The 16110-nt window shown below is 44.2% G+C and overlaps 1 protein-coding gene across 1 annotated transcript in view; it reads right to left on the bottom strand.

Moving 5' to 3' along the window:
* The window catches only part of NOL6 (nucleolar protein 6), a 1772660-nt gene that overhangs the window by 39576 nt on the left and 1716974 nt on the right, over positions 1 to 16110 (bottom strand). The window contains exon 25 of the mRNA XM_044078098.1: positions 6069 to 6170. Coding sequence (XP_043934033.1) covers positions 6069 to 6170 — 102 coding nt within the window. The remainder of the gene's footprint in view (positions 1 to 6068; positions 6171 to 16110) is intronic.

Genomic DNA, 16110 nt, shown 5'->3' with positions numbered 1-16110 from the left:
CCTTGGCCACTGAAACATTAGCAAACCATGTTAAACAAAATACTAATATTAAAGGATTTGAAACAGACGAAGGATCAAAAATTAAATTATCTGCAAATGACCTAATATTGGCAATCACTGAAATTCAATTTTATATATATATATATATATATATATATATATATATATATATATATATCCCATATAAATAATGCATTACTTAACTATTTATGGTTCAACAATAATACAATACAAACTAATCAAACATTTATCCATGACTTAGTAAACAAATTTAAATATAAATGGAACTGTAAAAAATATATTTGGGTAATGAAAGTATATTTCTAAAATTACATAGGTTATCTTTGGATGGCAACGATTAAGGCAGGGATTCAGAAACAATCATATTGTGCTAAACAAAACTGAATGGTGAGTAGAGATGAGCTAATTCCGAGACATTGGTGACGAGATGGTGGTACATGAAAAAAGGTGATGGGCAGCATCCTACAAAAATGACAGTATAATGACATGGAAATAAAGTAATATTATGCAAACGAAAGCAATGGGAAATGCAAATGACAGTAGACAACATGGCAAGGCAATTCAGAAACATTTAAAAGTTGGTCAACAAGATGTAACTGGCAGTGAGTTTGTACACCGCCATTTCTCCGTGAACAGAAACAGCATTAAGATGCTAGGGGTAACTGTAGTATTAGCGGGTCAGCATATGTTAGAGGACACCCTTGCACCCAGATGTTGTAACACTGCATGTCGTTGTCCTCCATAATACAGATCTGACAGCATGCAGCTTACCACCAGCTCCATTACAGGAACATAGTCGAATGCTATCTTGAGAACAGGCACATCATAACACAGCTTGTAGAAATGTGTCATACACATCATGAAATCCCATGGTATAAGTAGACTACCAGTTCATGTGGACAGCAAGTATGAGCAGTACTGACCACCCTTGCTAAAGGGACCTTCCAGAGGCATCTATCACACAAATACTACATCAGGTAATAGATCATTTCCTTGATGATATGGCTGTAACCATACCTCTCAACCTGGAAACATCAAAAATCTGGACAAAGGCCTATGAAAAATAGGTATAAATCTGTATGCTGATTAACATAAGATTTGTATATATAATTATGTAACCTCACCCACTCCGACGGAATTGTGGGAGTCCAACTTTTAAACGCAAACTGAAGAACAGACAAAATATGATCATGAAACAAAATAAACAAAATACTGTTATATTTTATATTAATATCTGAACTTGTATCAAACATTGAAATTATGCAAACTGCAAAACTAAAATACAATTTTCTTTCATAAAAACAAAATTAACTGCTTTAGCAGCATCCATCCCCTTTAAAAGTACAACACAGCACAGTGTCAGCAATCCATCTACACACTGCGGGAGTAGAACCCACAGCCTTCTGAATCAAAAGCAGGTATTCTACCTGTTGTGCTACTAACAACAAACAAACAGACTTGGCATAAGCAGCACTGAACTTCTTTCCCTTTGAAGAACTATGCAACACAAGAAATCTGGAAAAAAACAATTTATGGGGGGGAGGGGGCCAAAACCAGGGACCAATTTAAACATTGCTTGTATAATCTTAGAAAAGCTGCTAGTATAAAATGTTTTGTGTCACCATGCATTTCCTGAAAGACAGAAAGACTAAAACTTAAATGGCTATCATTTAGTGAATTAGTTCTCACTGATTTGCCAGAAAAACACAAATTTTAAGAGGAACAGGCCACAAGTATGAGGCAAACATTCCTGGCATTCTGTAAAACTTTGGCCTTACCACCACCCACTTGTGATTCAAGGAGTTATGGGTAGAGAATTTAGACTCTTGCTCCTTGTACCCAAGGTGCAGGGTTTGGGTCTGAGTAACTGTAATTACCAGTTATACCTACCTGGGAGACTCACACACACGTACGTTACAGCAAATAAAACCTGCAATCAGACATTACAGCAAATAAAATCTTAAATGCAATGCAATCAGACTTTACAGCAAATAAAAACCGTAAATGCACTGCAATCAGACGTTACAGCAAATAAATAACCACAGCAAAAGAGAGACCAGCACCTTAAATACAAGCAAACGAACCATGGCAAAAGAGGTTGTTACGGAACGCCTGAGAACCATTAAACAAACTTAAATGCAACAAAGAAAACGTACAATGTAGCAAAATAGAAAACTTACAATGTAGCATTCTCCTTCACACGGCACCCTGTCCTGAGAACCAGTAAAACTTAACCGAGCTTACAATGCAGCCCTTATGAAAAATAAACACACCTCCTCCAGCCCTCAACCAAATTCTGACAGGCTTTGCGAGGGGGGTGCATGATGACATCAGCAATTTTGAAAAAGAAACCAGGAAATTAAAGGGGCCACTAGGGAATTCGTGGCAGCCCATTATTTTCACCTGAAACCCGGTAAATACCGAGGAATTTGGCATGGTTGAGAGGTCTGGCTGCAGCATGTGGAGGAGCACATGCTCTTCCACAGACTGCAGGAAAGAGAAACACTTCCATGCAGGTATTCCATGAAACAACCCATTTCTCTGAAGTCCTGGGGACCAGTGAGTGTACCCACAAAAACTGGAAGGGCCTGCCCCCATCCCATATTGGTACAGGTACAGAAATAAGAAAGGATTCTACTATATCAACTTTCAGGAGATGGCATAATGGTTAAGGTGTTTATCTTGCAGATAGAAAATGCTGGGACACAAATGTCTACCATCAGCTGTAACACTCCAGTACTCCTGCAACAGATGTGTCTGCAATGGGTGGCATGCCTTCTATACAAAACATTCACAAGCCACAACTCCACAGCAGTCTGGTCAGGAAAGTACAAACATGTAGGACAGTAAAACATATCCCCTGTCATATTTCTATACAAACCTGTAACCACCAAGTGACACTGCTTCACTTTCACAGCTAACACCATGTATAAGGTAGGTCTCTTATACGCCACCCCCCTGACTATATGCACATCAACAGCAGGTTTGCAGTACATAGCATGCAGTCCGCTACATACCTCTCTGTGTTGCCAAGCTAAGAGAGTGTTCTCTTGCTACCTGGGCCTGGCTACATAGGCAGTACCACCCTGTTTTGCCTATCTCACTGTCAGCACGATGCTACTGAACTAAGAAATACATATATTATATATATGTGTGTGTGTGTGTGTGTATACATACCTACAAACATATATTATATAGTCTTTCTTTGTTTCTTACTCCCTTCCCCAACTTGGTGTCCAGTCCTTGCCATCACCAAATGTCCTCCCTGCAGCCTTCTGCTGGAAATCTGCTTGCTACAGTGTAGTTAAATCAATAGAGTGATCAGCTACTGCAGGGTTTATAACACAGTAATTCTACTAATGAAGCAATTTGGAAGAAATGCTTCTGAATCACACACTACCAGGGTACTACAGGCACATGCTTGCTTGTGGACATCCATATCAAGCCAACATAACACATAGGTGGCTCCATGTCACCCACATGCCCACAGGCTCCTGAAAGCCAGTCATCTCTTTATAAAGGTGTGATGGCACATCAGTGCCATGCGTTGTGCTGCACTGCCATGGCAATGTATATCTGTTGGCAAAGACATGCCAAGAAAATTGCATCGATGGACCCAAATAATATTCCAGGATACCTTAATAGCATGAAAATTGACCTGTCAGGACCACTAGAGTCCCTATTTAACTGTAGCCTCCAATCAGGCTTTATGCCATGTGAATGAAGAATTCCAACAGCCATCCTTATAAACAAGGGTAGGCCATCTATGTATTTGGGTAACTGCAGACCAATAAGTCTGACTAGTCTCAATTGCAAAGCTATTGAAAGAATTATCAGGAAAATGACTAACAACAACATTGGAGATATAAAGACACTGGATTCAACCCAGTTTGGTTTACTGAAGGGGAGATCATGCCTACTCAACAAGATGAACTTCTTAGAGAACGTCACTAAAGCAATGGATGACAGTAAATTGGTGCATACTGTTTATCTTGACCTGGCCAAGGCATGTGATACAATACTGCACTTGAGCATTGTAGACAAACCCACAGAACTGAATATAAACCCCTATGTCACCCTCTAGATAGCTGAGTGGTCCTCAAATAGGACCCAAGAAGTTAGGACAGAGGAGTCCACCTCCACAGAGAGGCCAGTCACTAGCAGAGTCCCTCAGGGCTCTGTACTGGAGCCACACTTTTTAGGCATCTCCTTGTCTGAAATCAGACACAACATCAACGGCCTCTGACTGATCAAGTTGGTAAACAACTGCAAACTACGTGCAGTTACAGAATTCTCCAAGGCACTAATATCCTCTAAGAAGAGCGGACTCAAACAAATAACTAGTGCCAGAGCCATGGTTTAAAGCTCAGTGCCAAGAAATGCATAGGTTCATAGGTAAGAACTAGGCTAGCTGGCCTTGGGGCCATTTTAAGCCAAGCCAATTTCCCTTTTAGAACTTGAATTAACCTATCCCATTTGATGTTAAATTGGCCTTACCCATTCTGTGGTCAATAATTATACATTACCCCTAACAAGAATAACTGGGATCATTCCATAGATAGTTTGAGGGGACCCATGCACGGGATAAAGCATTTAAGAGCTGCCTCTATCCATCAGTAGTACAGGAAGAGTTTTGGGGTAAATTTTCTATTATCCATCCAGAGATCAAAGATGAACTTGAATATGGACAGGAATAAGCTTTGTTTTATGTGAATGGGGAGTCTGTTCCACATCAGTGGTATCCTCTACTCTGAGAGACACAGCTGTCTCTCCAAACTATTCAGCTGATGTTGCAAGAGAGATTTAGATCCCTGGACTGCGTATTACTGATGCCATGCGACTTGATGTGTAGCAGGTCTATCAGCATTGTGTTGGATGATGCCTTGTATACCAGTCACAGGTCACTTCTTAAGTCTTCTGCAGGATACTGAGTATAGTGAGAGGGCTTTGAGATTGTCCAAGTAGGACATATTATTTAGGCCTTGTATTCTTTTAATAGAGCATCTCTGTGGGCATTCCAGTTGTTGCATGTGTTTGGACGGATATACATCAAACAAGGTGTTATACTCAATGATAGGCCTAATGATGATGAGTAAAGGTGTATACAATGACACTGTTAGATCTAGAAACAATCCCTTTGTTTATAAGATGCACAATACAGAAGATCTTTCTTATTACAGTGGACACATTTGAAAATTAGGCCACTGTCCACATAACTTCCCAAATTCAAAACAACTGGGTCAACTTGTAGGAATATTTTGTCAATATGCTAGTTCCCTGGCATAGATGAATTCCCAAAGGATATAATACTGCGTTTCTTGGTATTTAGTTTCAGTCCCTGACTTTGGCACCAATTATTTATTTAAGACAAAACCCAGGATGTTAAAGTTATTTCAGGATTCAATGACTGCTCCTAGCTTGCAGTAATCTGCAATCTTAGTCAGCCAGAGTCAACTGGTACTGGCTTTTACTTCAGAAAAGTAGATGCCAAACATAAGAGATCCCAACATTGAACCCTGGGGGACTCCACTGTTAATTTGTCTCTTTACAGAGGTAGCTTCACCTACTTTGAGCTCCTGTGTCCAATCTCTGGCAATCTAGCGGGTGATGTAGGGATTATTCCCAGTTTATTTAGCTTTTCTACTGTGCCTGTGTGGGGTACTGTGTCAAAAACTTCAGCTAGGTCAAGGTATGCAGTGTGTATACCTTTTAACCTTCATCCATTGCTTTACTGACCTTTTCAAAAAAAGTCCAAGTCTTCTAAGCAAGAAGCACAAGAATAAAAGAAAAGTGCTGAGAGATGGTCCTCAAGAAGGAAATCTAACTATCCCACAATTCAGAGGATCCTCTCAAAACAATATCAGGTACACTTATGGCCAAGGACTGAGGAATGACAAATATCACAGGAGACACTCTCAAAACAGGGAAAAAAATCCCAGGATGATGGGTACAAATAAAAATAGGAGGCAATATTTAATATTACAAAAATGCTAATACAAATATTGCACACATCAATATAGCAATAAAACAGAGAATTAAATGCTTACCTTAAATGGCTGGGGAATGAACACTTGTGGTTTCCACAACACTCCTATCAAGCTTCCACCATGTGTATCATAGAAAAAAAGTGCCAGGTCTCCAAATGCATCCTGTGAATAAAAATAAAGTGAATTAAAAAAAAAAAAAAAAAAAAAAGAAAAACGTCACCATGCAACTCTTTATTCAAAACAGCCATCATGAAGACCAAACAAAAATCTACACCTCAACTAAAAATATAAGAGACATACAACCACTGTATTAGCCACTCAAAGAGGGAATCCTCCTCAGCTAGGAACTAGGAAACTTGAAATCTCATCTCCTACAATTCCCATCGTGGATCCTTTTTACCCTCCTCTCTTACTCTTTAAGGCAAGCAGGCACCTTCTGCTGAGGTATGAACCCAGGCTATACAATAGTGCTTGGACCATATGCCCACCAGTACAGCCCTATCTGCTGAATATGTAAAATTTAAATAGAGAAAAAGAGCACACAAGTGTATAAAATGCAGCAATTAGACAGAATTCCAGTAGCAGTCACTAATAGGGAGGCAGTGAAGAATAATAAAACAGCTACAGAGAAAGAATCCATGTTAGTGACAATAAGAGTTCCTCACAGTGGGCACACTGATAAAAATCCCAGGTAGCAACACAAAACCTCAGAGAAGAACCAAAAGATAAAATCCCAGAAGGCTAAATATTTTAACACTTAAGTGTCAAAGGACATGTTACTATTACAGTTACAGTTCTAGTAGTAGTGTTTAGTGTAGGAGTGTGCCAATGGCCAACAGACCATGGCAAAAATGTCTGCAATGGAAACTTTTTTTTTCTTTGATGGCCACTGGTGACCATGAAGTGTAGCACCTGCTCAAATGGGCTGCTTGTTCCTCCATGAGACAGAAGCCCTACAGTTCCTATGATCCTTTCACATGGTCAGGTGGCAGGAGCAATGGTGTCATCTTACTTTGGGAACTGAAAAGGGGGAGGTTGTGCTTAAGTCCTAAGTCGTCTCTATGCAGATGCCTGTGTTGTCCCCAAGAGGTTCTGTGCAACGGCTGGAAGTCAGAAATGTGGCTCTTGCTTCCCTTGCAAGGTAATTATCTATGGTGATCTGCTATTTCCATAAGGATTCTATACAGTCTGTACTCAGGGTATGTGTTCCCCGACCATTCTGAGCAGGCTGTGCTTCACAATGCTCTCTCTTCTCCGATCAGTTCTACCATCACCTGAGCCACTAATCAAACTTGGGTCATCTGAGACAACATCACTCTATGTTAACAGAGCTGATTTTCTGTAAAATGAAAAAATTGTTTCTCCACAAATAACAGTCTAAAGCTCCAAGATACTGTAACCACAGGAAACATTAAGACATTGTAAACATAGGAAACAATAAGATAAGAAAAACATCCTCTACGAAACATGCTTAAAAGCCAATGAACCAGAAGGCTGCAATGGAGAAAGGACAAGCCAGTCAATCATGAAATTTAAGGTCCAAGAAGGAGAAGGGCTCTTCTACAGAGGTCAGAAATACTGAACGCCTTTTTAAAAAAGTGCATGACCATCTGATATTTCACTACTGGTCCCCTGTTTTTTTTTTTCCTTTTATCTTTATTAAGTGATTTAACCACTCCAACATTTCACCCCCTCCCACTTCAATGACTCCTTTAGCCCACAGCTGCATTTCCATCACCTTGATTTCTTTCTATAAATCTCTGCATGTCTTTCTCTTGCATGCCTTTTTGAATGCCTTGCTATTTAAACCCACTCATACCCAAAGTGTGCACTGCCTCCACAGCACTTATATTTGAACTGGACAATTTGAAGGTACTATTTTATTTTTATCTCAGTGAAGCTTTTAAAGTTCATGATTAGTTGTGTAATAGTGGTACTCAGTAGCACAGTTAAGTAGGTTAAATCTGAAATAAAAGCACCGAGTTGAACATGTACTTATTTACTATTTTTTTTCCTTTCACAGCTCCAGGCACTGTCTAATCTGCCAGCAGAAAGGAGGCACGCTTTACTAGTACACTTGCTGGCAGGTACAAATGAGTTAACTTGCGTCTCCCCATCTGTTACTTGAGTGAGATCACTCCTATTCCCTATCTTCTAGTAATCTACAAGCCTTTAGCTGACAATTTTCCACAAACTGTGTCAGTGGCACAACATGCAGTACATTTTCCTTTGATGCACAAGACTGTGGATAGTATTCCCATACCAGGTACATGGATTGATGACAGTACAATATGGGGGGATGCTGTATTCATCGGTATGTCATCCTTCAGATAAGATGTTAAATTGACATCCCATCTGCTTCGGTTGGTAGTAGCTCACGTGGATGTAAAATATCCCATAGCAAAAGGAGTAGGGGTGCTTTATTAAACAGAGCAAAAAAAAATGATTTGAATATTTACAAAATGCACACACACACACACACACACACACACACACACATATATATATATATATATATATATATATATATACATACATGGGTCTACCTGAAAACGCCAACAGCGAGAACACTAACACCAGAAGATCGACAACGGAGAAGACCGACAGTTGAGAATCCCGATGCTGAGAACACAGACATGTTAAGGTAAGTGTGCGATACGGATGGACGTTAGTGTCCGGGTGTGGGTAAGGTAAGTGTGCGATAGGGACGGACGTTAGGGTCCGGGTGTGGGTAAGGTAAGTGTGCGATAGTGAAGGAGTTTAGGTTTAGGGGCGGGTTAAGTGAGTTAGGGTTAGGGTGCGGGTAAGGTAAGTGTGCGATAGTGATTGACTTGAGGGCTAGGGGTGGATTAAGTGAGTTAGGGTTAGGGTGCGGGTAAGGTAAGTGTGCGATAGTGACGGACCTTAGGGTTAGGGTTTGGGTTAAGGTTAGTGCATAGATAGTTGTGTTTGTAAGGTTTATTGTAGGTTTGTAAGATTTTTGGTGTGCTTGTGCAGTGTGTGTGTTTTTGGAAAGGTATTTGTTTTGTTGTTTGTCGGGATTTTGGTTTGTCAGGCATGTGAAGTTTCGTGTTTCTGAATTAGAAGTTATGTACTCACCATAACGTTCCATCTGAGTAGGTAGTTCATTTGTCTGCAACCTGTGGGTTACGGATCCGATATCGGATCAGAGCCGGCAACTTATTTCAAGCTAATGGATCCGAGCTCCTAGCTCCTCCCTTCACCCATAATCCCCTGCTAACCCTCCATGACCTCAGATCGAGTTTGCCTCTCAATATATATCCAACAAAGGATATCTAACAACTAGTAGATCCGAAGAAGGTCAGGGGGAAGGAGGGGGGGATGGTTGCAGACAAATGAACTACCTACTCAGATGGAACGTTATGGTGAGTACATAACTTCTAAATCTGAAGTAGGATGTTCATTTGTCAGCAACCTGTGGGACTGCTCCATTTCTACTTCTGCGGCTTTCAAGTCTAGAGTTCCTTTGGATGATATTTGTTCTGCAGCCACTTGGGCAGCCACCCAGCTACCTGCACCTTGGGTGGCCATCATGGAAGGATATTACGAAGCACCGCAGAGCCAAAGGATGCCCTCCCTCTAGAAAGCAGGTCTAGCTTGTAGTGGTTGATAAAGGTATGAGATGAAGCCCAAGTGGCTGCAGAACAAATATCATCCAAAGGAACTCTAGACTTGAAAGCCGCAGAAGTAGAAATGGAGCAGGTGGAATGAGCACGAACTCCTTCTGGTGCGGGTCTACACGAGGCTTGATAAGCCAGTAGGATACATTGGGAAATCCAGCAAGATAAAGATACTTTAGAGATAGCTTTCCCCAAGTTAAATTTGGCAAAGAAAACGAACAGCTGGTCAGATTGTCTATGGCCAGCTGTCCTATGAGTATAAAAACGAAGCTGCCTATGAACATCCAATGAGTGCAGCTTGTACTCTCCCTTATTTTGATATTTAGGCAAGAAAACCGGTAAATTTATGGATTGATTTATGTTGGTTTCTGATGCTATCTTGGGAAGAAAGGAGGGATTGATCCTGAGGTACACTCTATCTGGGTGAAAAATCAGGTATGGAGGCTTCACGGACAGAGCCTGAAGTTCCAACACTCTTTTCGCTGAAGTAATGGCTACAAGGAATGCTGTTTTCCATGACTAGAATTTGAGATCCATTGAAGCAACGGGTTCAAAGGGTGGAGCAGTCAAGGCTTGAAGAACTAATGTAAGATCCCAGGGTGGTACGGCTTCTTTTACAGGGGGTCTAAGTAAAAAGGTACCCTTGAGAAAGGTTTTACACAATTTGGCTGACATCAAGGGCCCTGAATCATGTCCCACATGATAATGAGATATGGCTGCCAATTGCACTTTGACAGTTGAACAACTAGTGCCTTCCTGAAAGCGTTCAGTTAGGAAGTCTAAAATGGATGGAAGAGGAGCCGTAAAGGGATCTAGATCGCGGTGCTCTGCCCAGATGGAAAAACGTTTCCATTTACTGTGATACACTTTCCTGGTGGAGGGCTTATGCGCTGCCACGAGGATGGCTTTGACTGGTGAAGAGATACCGGGAGTCCTAACTAGGAGTCGAACTGGAGCAACCAAGCTGTCAGTTTCAGACTGTCCAGGTTTGGAGTTGGTAAGTCCAACGGATGGGAGATGAGATCCGGAATGGGATCTAGAATCCAAGGGTGATTCACAAGGTGAGACCACAGGTAAGGGAACCAAATTTGTCGAGGCCAGAATGGGGCAATGAGAATCATCTTGCTCCCCAACCGCGAGGCTTTCTGTAAGAGTTGTATCATCATTGGCAGAGGAGGATAGGCATAGAGTAGACCGGGTGGCCAAGCATGCACCAGAGCGTCTCTTGGAGTTTCCCCTGGAGGGGGGATTAGAGCGAAGAAATTGTCGCATTTGGTGTTTGATGGAGATGCAAAAAGATCGCAGCAGGGTTGCCCCCATGTTGCGAATATCTGCTTCGCTACTAGAGGATTGAGAGACCACTCGTACGGGGTAAGAAGGGTGCGGCTGAGCTTGTCCGCTAGGATGTTGGTCCTCCACGGAATGTGCGTTGCAATCAGAAAATGGTTGGAGATCGCCCATTCCCACACTCTCATGGCTTCGCGGCAAAGAGGATAAGATCTGGTTCCCCCCTGTTTGTTGATATACCAGACCACCGACATGTTGTCCGACTGAATTGCAATCGTTCCTGCGGGGAGGAAGCTCTGAAGTGCTTGCAACGCCAACAGCACCGCTCCCCTCTCCAGAACGTTGATATGCAGGGAGGTCTCTGTATCGTTCCACGTGCCTTGGACTGTCCTGCCTGAATAATGCCCCCCCACCCGAGGCAGGAAGCGTCCGTAGTCATCGTGGCGATAGGTGGAGAGGTGCAGAAGGGACGCCCTGTATGGAAGTTCGATGCTTGGAGCCACCATCGTAGCGCCCTCCTGCAAGCCTTGCTGATAGCAATGGGATGGTGGAGGGGAAGGGATAGGAAGGATCATTGCACTAACAGAGTCCATTGCAGTACTCGCATGTTCAAACGGGTGCATGGAAGTAGTGTAATTGCTGCCGCCATGGAGCCTTAGTGCCCTCAGGACCAATTCCGCTGGTGAAGCCTCTGAATGAAGGATAGCCCGCACATGAAGTTGTAGGTTCCTGATTCTCTCGGAAGTTAGGAAGGCTCGCAAATCTCTGGTGTCTATTCTGGCACCTATGAATTCTATGACCTGCGTCGGAGCCAGTAGAGATTTGCCGACATTGATAGTAATGCCTAGTTGTGGGGCTAGATGGAGAAAGAAGTCTCTGGCCGAGCAAAGTAGATGCCTTGTTGGTGTGGTCAGGAGCCAGTCGTCCAGGTAGGGAAAGACCTGAATTCCCTGGAGTCTCAGGTGGGCCGCAATCACTGCTAACACTTTGGTGAACACCCTGGGGGGCTGTGGTGAGGCCAAAGGGAAGGACCCTGAACTGGTAGTGACTGGCCCCCAGTCGGAAACGAAGGAACCTCCTGGATCGTTTGTCCATTAAAATGTGGTAGTACGCATCCTTGAGGTCTATAGAGCACATCCAATCGTTTTCCCTCAAAAGGGGGAGGATAGATTGAAGAGTGACCATTCGGAATTTTTCCTTGGTTACTGACAGGTTCAAGCGGGAAAGGTCTAGGATGGGTCTCAAGTCCCCCGTCTTTTTTGGCACCAAAAAGAACCCAGAGTAGAACCCTAATCCGAGCTGGTCTTGGGGGACGGGCTGGATGGCTCTTTTTCTTATCAGCTGCTGTATTTCTGCGGCTGCGGCCTCCCTCTGATCAGGTGGTACATCGGGGAGGTTCTTGGATTGCGGGACATGAAGTATTGGTATTTTGTACCCTCTGGATATGATTCGAAGCACCCAGTGGTCTGTTGTGATGGACTCCCATGCCGCTAGGTGTTTCGAAAAATGCCCCCCCGACTGCCTTCAGAGTGGAGCAGCCGGGCAACCCCTCAGGGCTGCTGCGTGGGCCGCTCAGAGAAAGGTTCTCTGGAACCCAAAGTTTCTCGGAGCCCCTCTGCCCCTGGTACGACGTCCTCCCTGTCCACCTCTGCCACGGTAGGACTGGTTGTCCGGAGCTGGTTGGGAATGTTGTGATTTCCGGAACCACATCTTCTTCTGACCCTTTTGGTTCCTTGAAAAGGACCGCTGGGGAGCAGAGAAGCGGACTCAGACGGCAGACAACATCTTCCCGTCCTTCTCGCTCTGGACAAGTGTTTCGCGAACTGTTTTGCCAAATAGGGCAGAACCATCAAAAGAGGCGTTCGCGAAGGACGCTTTAAACGGCTCCGTAAAGTTGCAATGACGGAGCCAGGCCTGACGTCTCATGACTAGGCCTGCTCCGCTAGCCCTAGCAGCTTCCTCTGTGGCGTGGGACCACAGCCGCATAGAGGTGTTAGAAATCGATCTCAGAGTGGCCATTCGGGTGGAGTACAATTGTTTGTCCTCCTCCGACATGGACTCGGGGGGGGGGGGGGATGCAGCGTATTCTTTGATAAGATCCCGCTGCATCCTGATGACATGTGCCATATAGTTCAGAGACCTTACTGAGAAGGTCGCTGAACTAAAGACTCGCTTCCCTAAACGATCCATCAAACGGGACTCTTTGCTCGGTGGATGGACTGAGGGACTCTCCTGAGCCAATTCCCTCTTTGTGGCTGCCGCCGTCAACATGGCATCTACAGGGGGCCCCTTACTCCAATGTGATTGGTCTGAGGGGGGGCTAAGAATCCTATCCGGTCGCTTCGGTATTGGCTCCACAGTGTCCAGATCCTTCCACGCCCTGGTGGTAATGAGGTCCACCAGGGGGTCGGCTGGAGGGGACACCCAAGAGGTAGACGGGCCTGCCTCGAATGCCTCCAGAAACACGGACTCGTCAGAGGAAGACTTAGGGGCAGACCACCCACCTCTGATTCTCAGCATCTCCATGATGTCTCCAAAGGAGACATCCTCAGGGGGCGATCTTGGGGAGCCTTCCCCTTCCTCCAAGTCCGTGTCCTCGGTTAAGGACTCAGGGGAGTCCACGTGCCTCCTTTTGCACTTATGCTTGCAGGGAGCTTCCTCGGGGGGGGGGGGGACTGTCCGAGGAGGCCTCGCCAGCAACATCTTGTTCCAATGGAACTATCTGTGACATCGAAGCAGGCTGTCCCTTTGACTGGGTGATGGAAGCCTGGCCCAGCAGAAAGGGAGTGCAGGGAGGAGTCAATGCAAGGACCAGGGGTCCGGATGCTCTCAACAGAGCCCTCTCCACAACATTGAAGGCCGAGGGAGAGCCACTCTCCAATGGATCCGAAAGTCGGCTCCCACTCGGATCCGATGAAGGGATCGGAGCCGGCGCCGAGACCGTCGGATCCGAGGGACCAGTGTGCTCCGACCTTGACGGAGCCAAAGGCGCACTGAATCCCCCAGATCCGAAGCTCGGACCACGGCTCCAAGAGGTCGGATCCGACAGGCTCGAGGGCAGGGTCGGATCCGAAGTACCAAGTACTGTCGGCGCCTACCCACCCCCGGCTCCAAGGCTGCTCGGCTCCGAGCACTCCGAACCCGGGTAGCGGGTCGGAGAAGGAGCAATTGGGTGGAAAAAAGGTGTCGAGCTCCCCCCCTGAGGGGGGGGGGGAGGCAAGAGCACTCCCATCTGCAGCTGGGCCTGGATGAATCTTCGCATCATCCGGTCCAAGTCTGCATCGGATAAACTGAAGGTAGATCTCGAGGAGGCCACCGAGGCAGGCCTGGAATGCCGCCTCGATGACCTCGATGGAGATCGGGTCTCCTCCTCCTTGGGCCCCGGGGAGAAACAAGGGGATCGGAGCCGAGGAGGAGGAGACCTAGAAGCAGTGGAGGGAGAAGCCCGCTTAGCTGGCGGGGCCGAAACGGAGGTCTCAGCCCGCCGCTTGTGGTGCTTCTCCCTCTGTTTCTCCCTCCTGGCCTCCCTGTCTTCCGACACTTTAGTGGGAGTTTGAGCCCCGGACGGAGGCAGGGGGGCAGGAGTGGCAGTGACCACAGGCTGTGGTGGAGCCACGGGAGCAGCAGAGGTAGCGGAGGCCGAAGCCGAATCCGGGGGTAAAAGTCCCGCCAGGACCAGCTTCGACCTCCGCTCTTTCAGTGCCCTGGGGTTGAACGCTGCACAGATGGTACAGCCCGAGGTGAGGTGTTCAACCCCAAGGCACCGAACGCACTGAGTGTGGCCATCAGCCGGGGAGAGCTTATGGCCACACTCGGTACATTTAGAAAATATGGCTTTTGGGGCCTCAGCCATTCCTTTTTTTTTTTTTTTTTTTTAATAAGAAAAAAGAAAAGCAACTACACACACACACACACACAGGCCCCAAAAGAAACGCAACACACACACACACTAGCGACCAGCGTAGGGAGGGTACTAATTAAAAAATAAGTAACCTAACTCTGACACACTTTAAAAGTATTAATTTAAACTAAAAAAGAAATTCCTGACAAAAAGTACTTAGAAAAAAGTAACTTTTTCTTCACTTATCTGACGAGCTCAATAAGGATCCAGCCATCCACAAGCGCGGCAAACTAGATCCGAGGTCATGGAGGGTTAGCAGGGGATTATGGGTGAAGGGAGGAGCTAGGAGCTCGGATCCATTAGCTTGAAACAAGTTGCCGGCTCGGATCCGATATCGGATCCGTAACCCACAGGTTGCTGACAAATGAACATCCTACTTCAGATCTTTTTTTTCAGTGTTTTCGTGTCGGTTATCTAGTTGTCGGCGTTTTCAGGTAGATATATATATATATATATATATATATATATATATATATATATATATATATATATATATATATAATTTTTCTTATAAACAAACTTACAGATATTCTTCCATAATTGACACCGCCTTCCTTCTTTCAAAACCATAAGCTAATTTTTTATGCAATATATCTGACAAAATCCATTTCCCATTAAACAAAATTTCATTCAATCTTGCACTGCAACCAACTCACATTACATAAAATAAATTCTAATCTAACCTTCTAGCATACTTTCTTCTTCTTATAATATCCATACATAACCATATTCATATCTATATTTTGTCATTAACAGCTTCAAAATTATTTTCTTTCCACAATTTTTCCAGAGTTTCATCACATTCCAGCAACATGTTCTGTTGTCTCTTCTTCCCCACAAAATAAACACACTCGAGTTTCTTTTTATATGGCATATTCCCATTTCCTTGTAACTTATTTATTACCAGTCTCCTTAGGAAATCCTGACGCACTACTATCACCAATTCCTTCTTACTTTAATGGGTTTAATAATTTCTTCTGGTAAATTTTCCCATGGATTTACATACTAATATTGTTTCATCACATTACTAAACCCCACCCTTCTCTATATCATCAATTTTGATTTTCTGTGTTAGCATTTTTCTTGATAGTTTTTAATTTCTTTATTTAGATATTCTTTTTCTTATCATCTCCTAGATCTTTCAGTACTTATATTTAAACATCTTCACTTTCAATTTCCCATACTCTTACTCACTTGAATACTCTATACAACTTTAAAGAAGCAGATTTAGTAACTCCAATCCTACCTCATCTTCACTCATATTCAACACACC

Source organism: Protopterus annectens, chromosome 1.part1, assembly GCF_019279795.1.
Source record: "Protopterus annectens isolate FY-2018-M chromosome 1.part1, PAN1.0, whole genome shotgun sequence".
NCBI classification, from domain to species: Eukaryota; Metazoa; Chordata; order Ceratodontiformes; family Protopteridae; genus Protopterus; species Protopterus annectens.
Note: the sequence above shows the minus strand (reverse complement) of the source record. Positions and strands in the feature narration are given on the sequence as shown.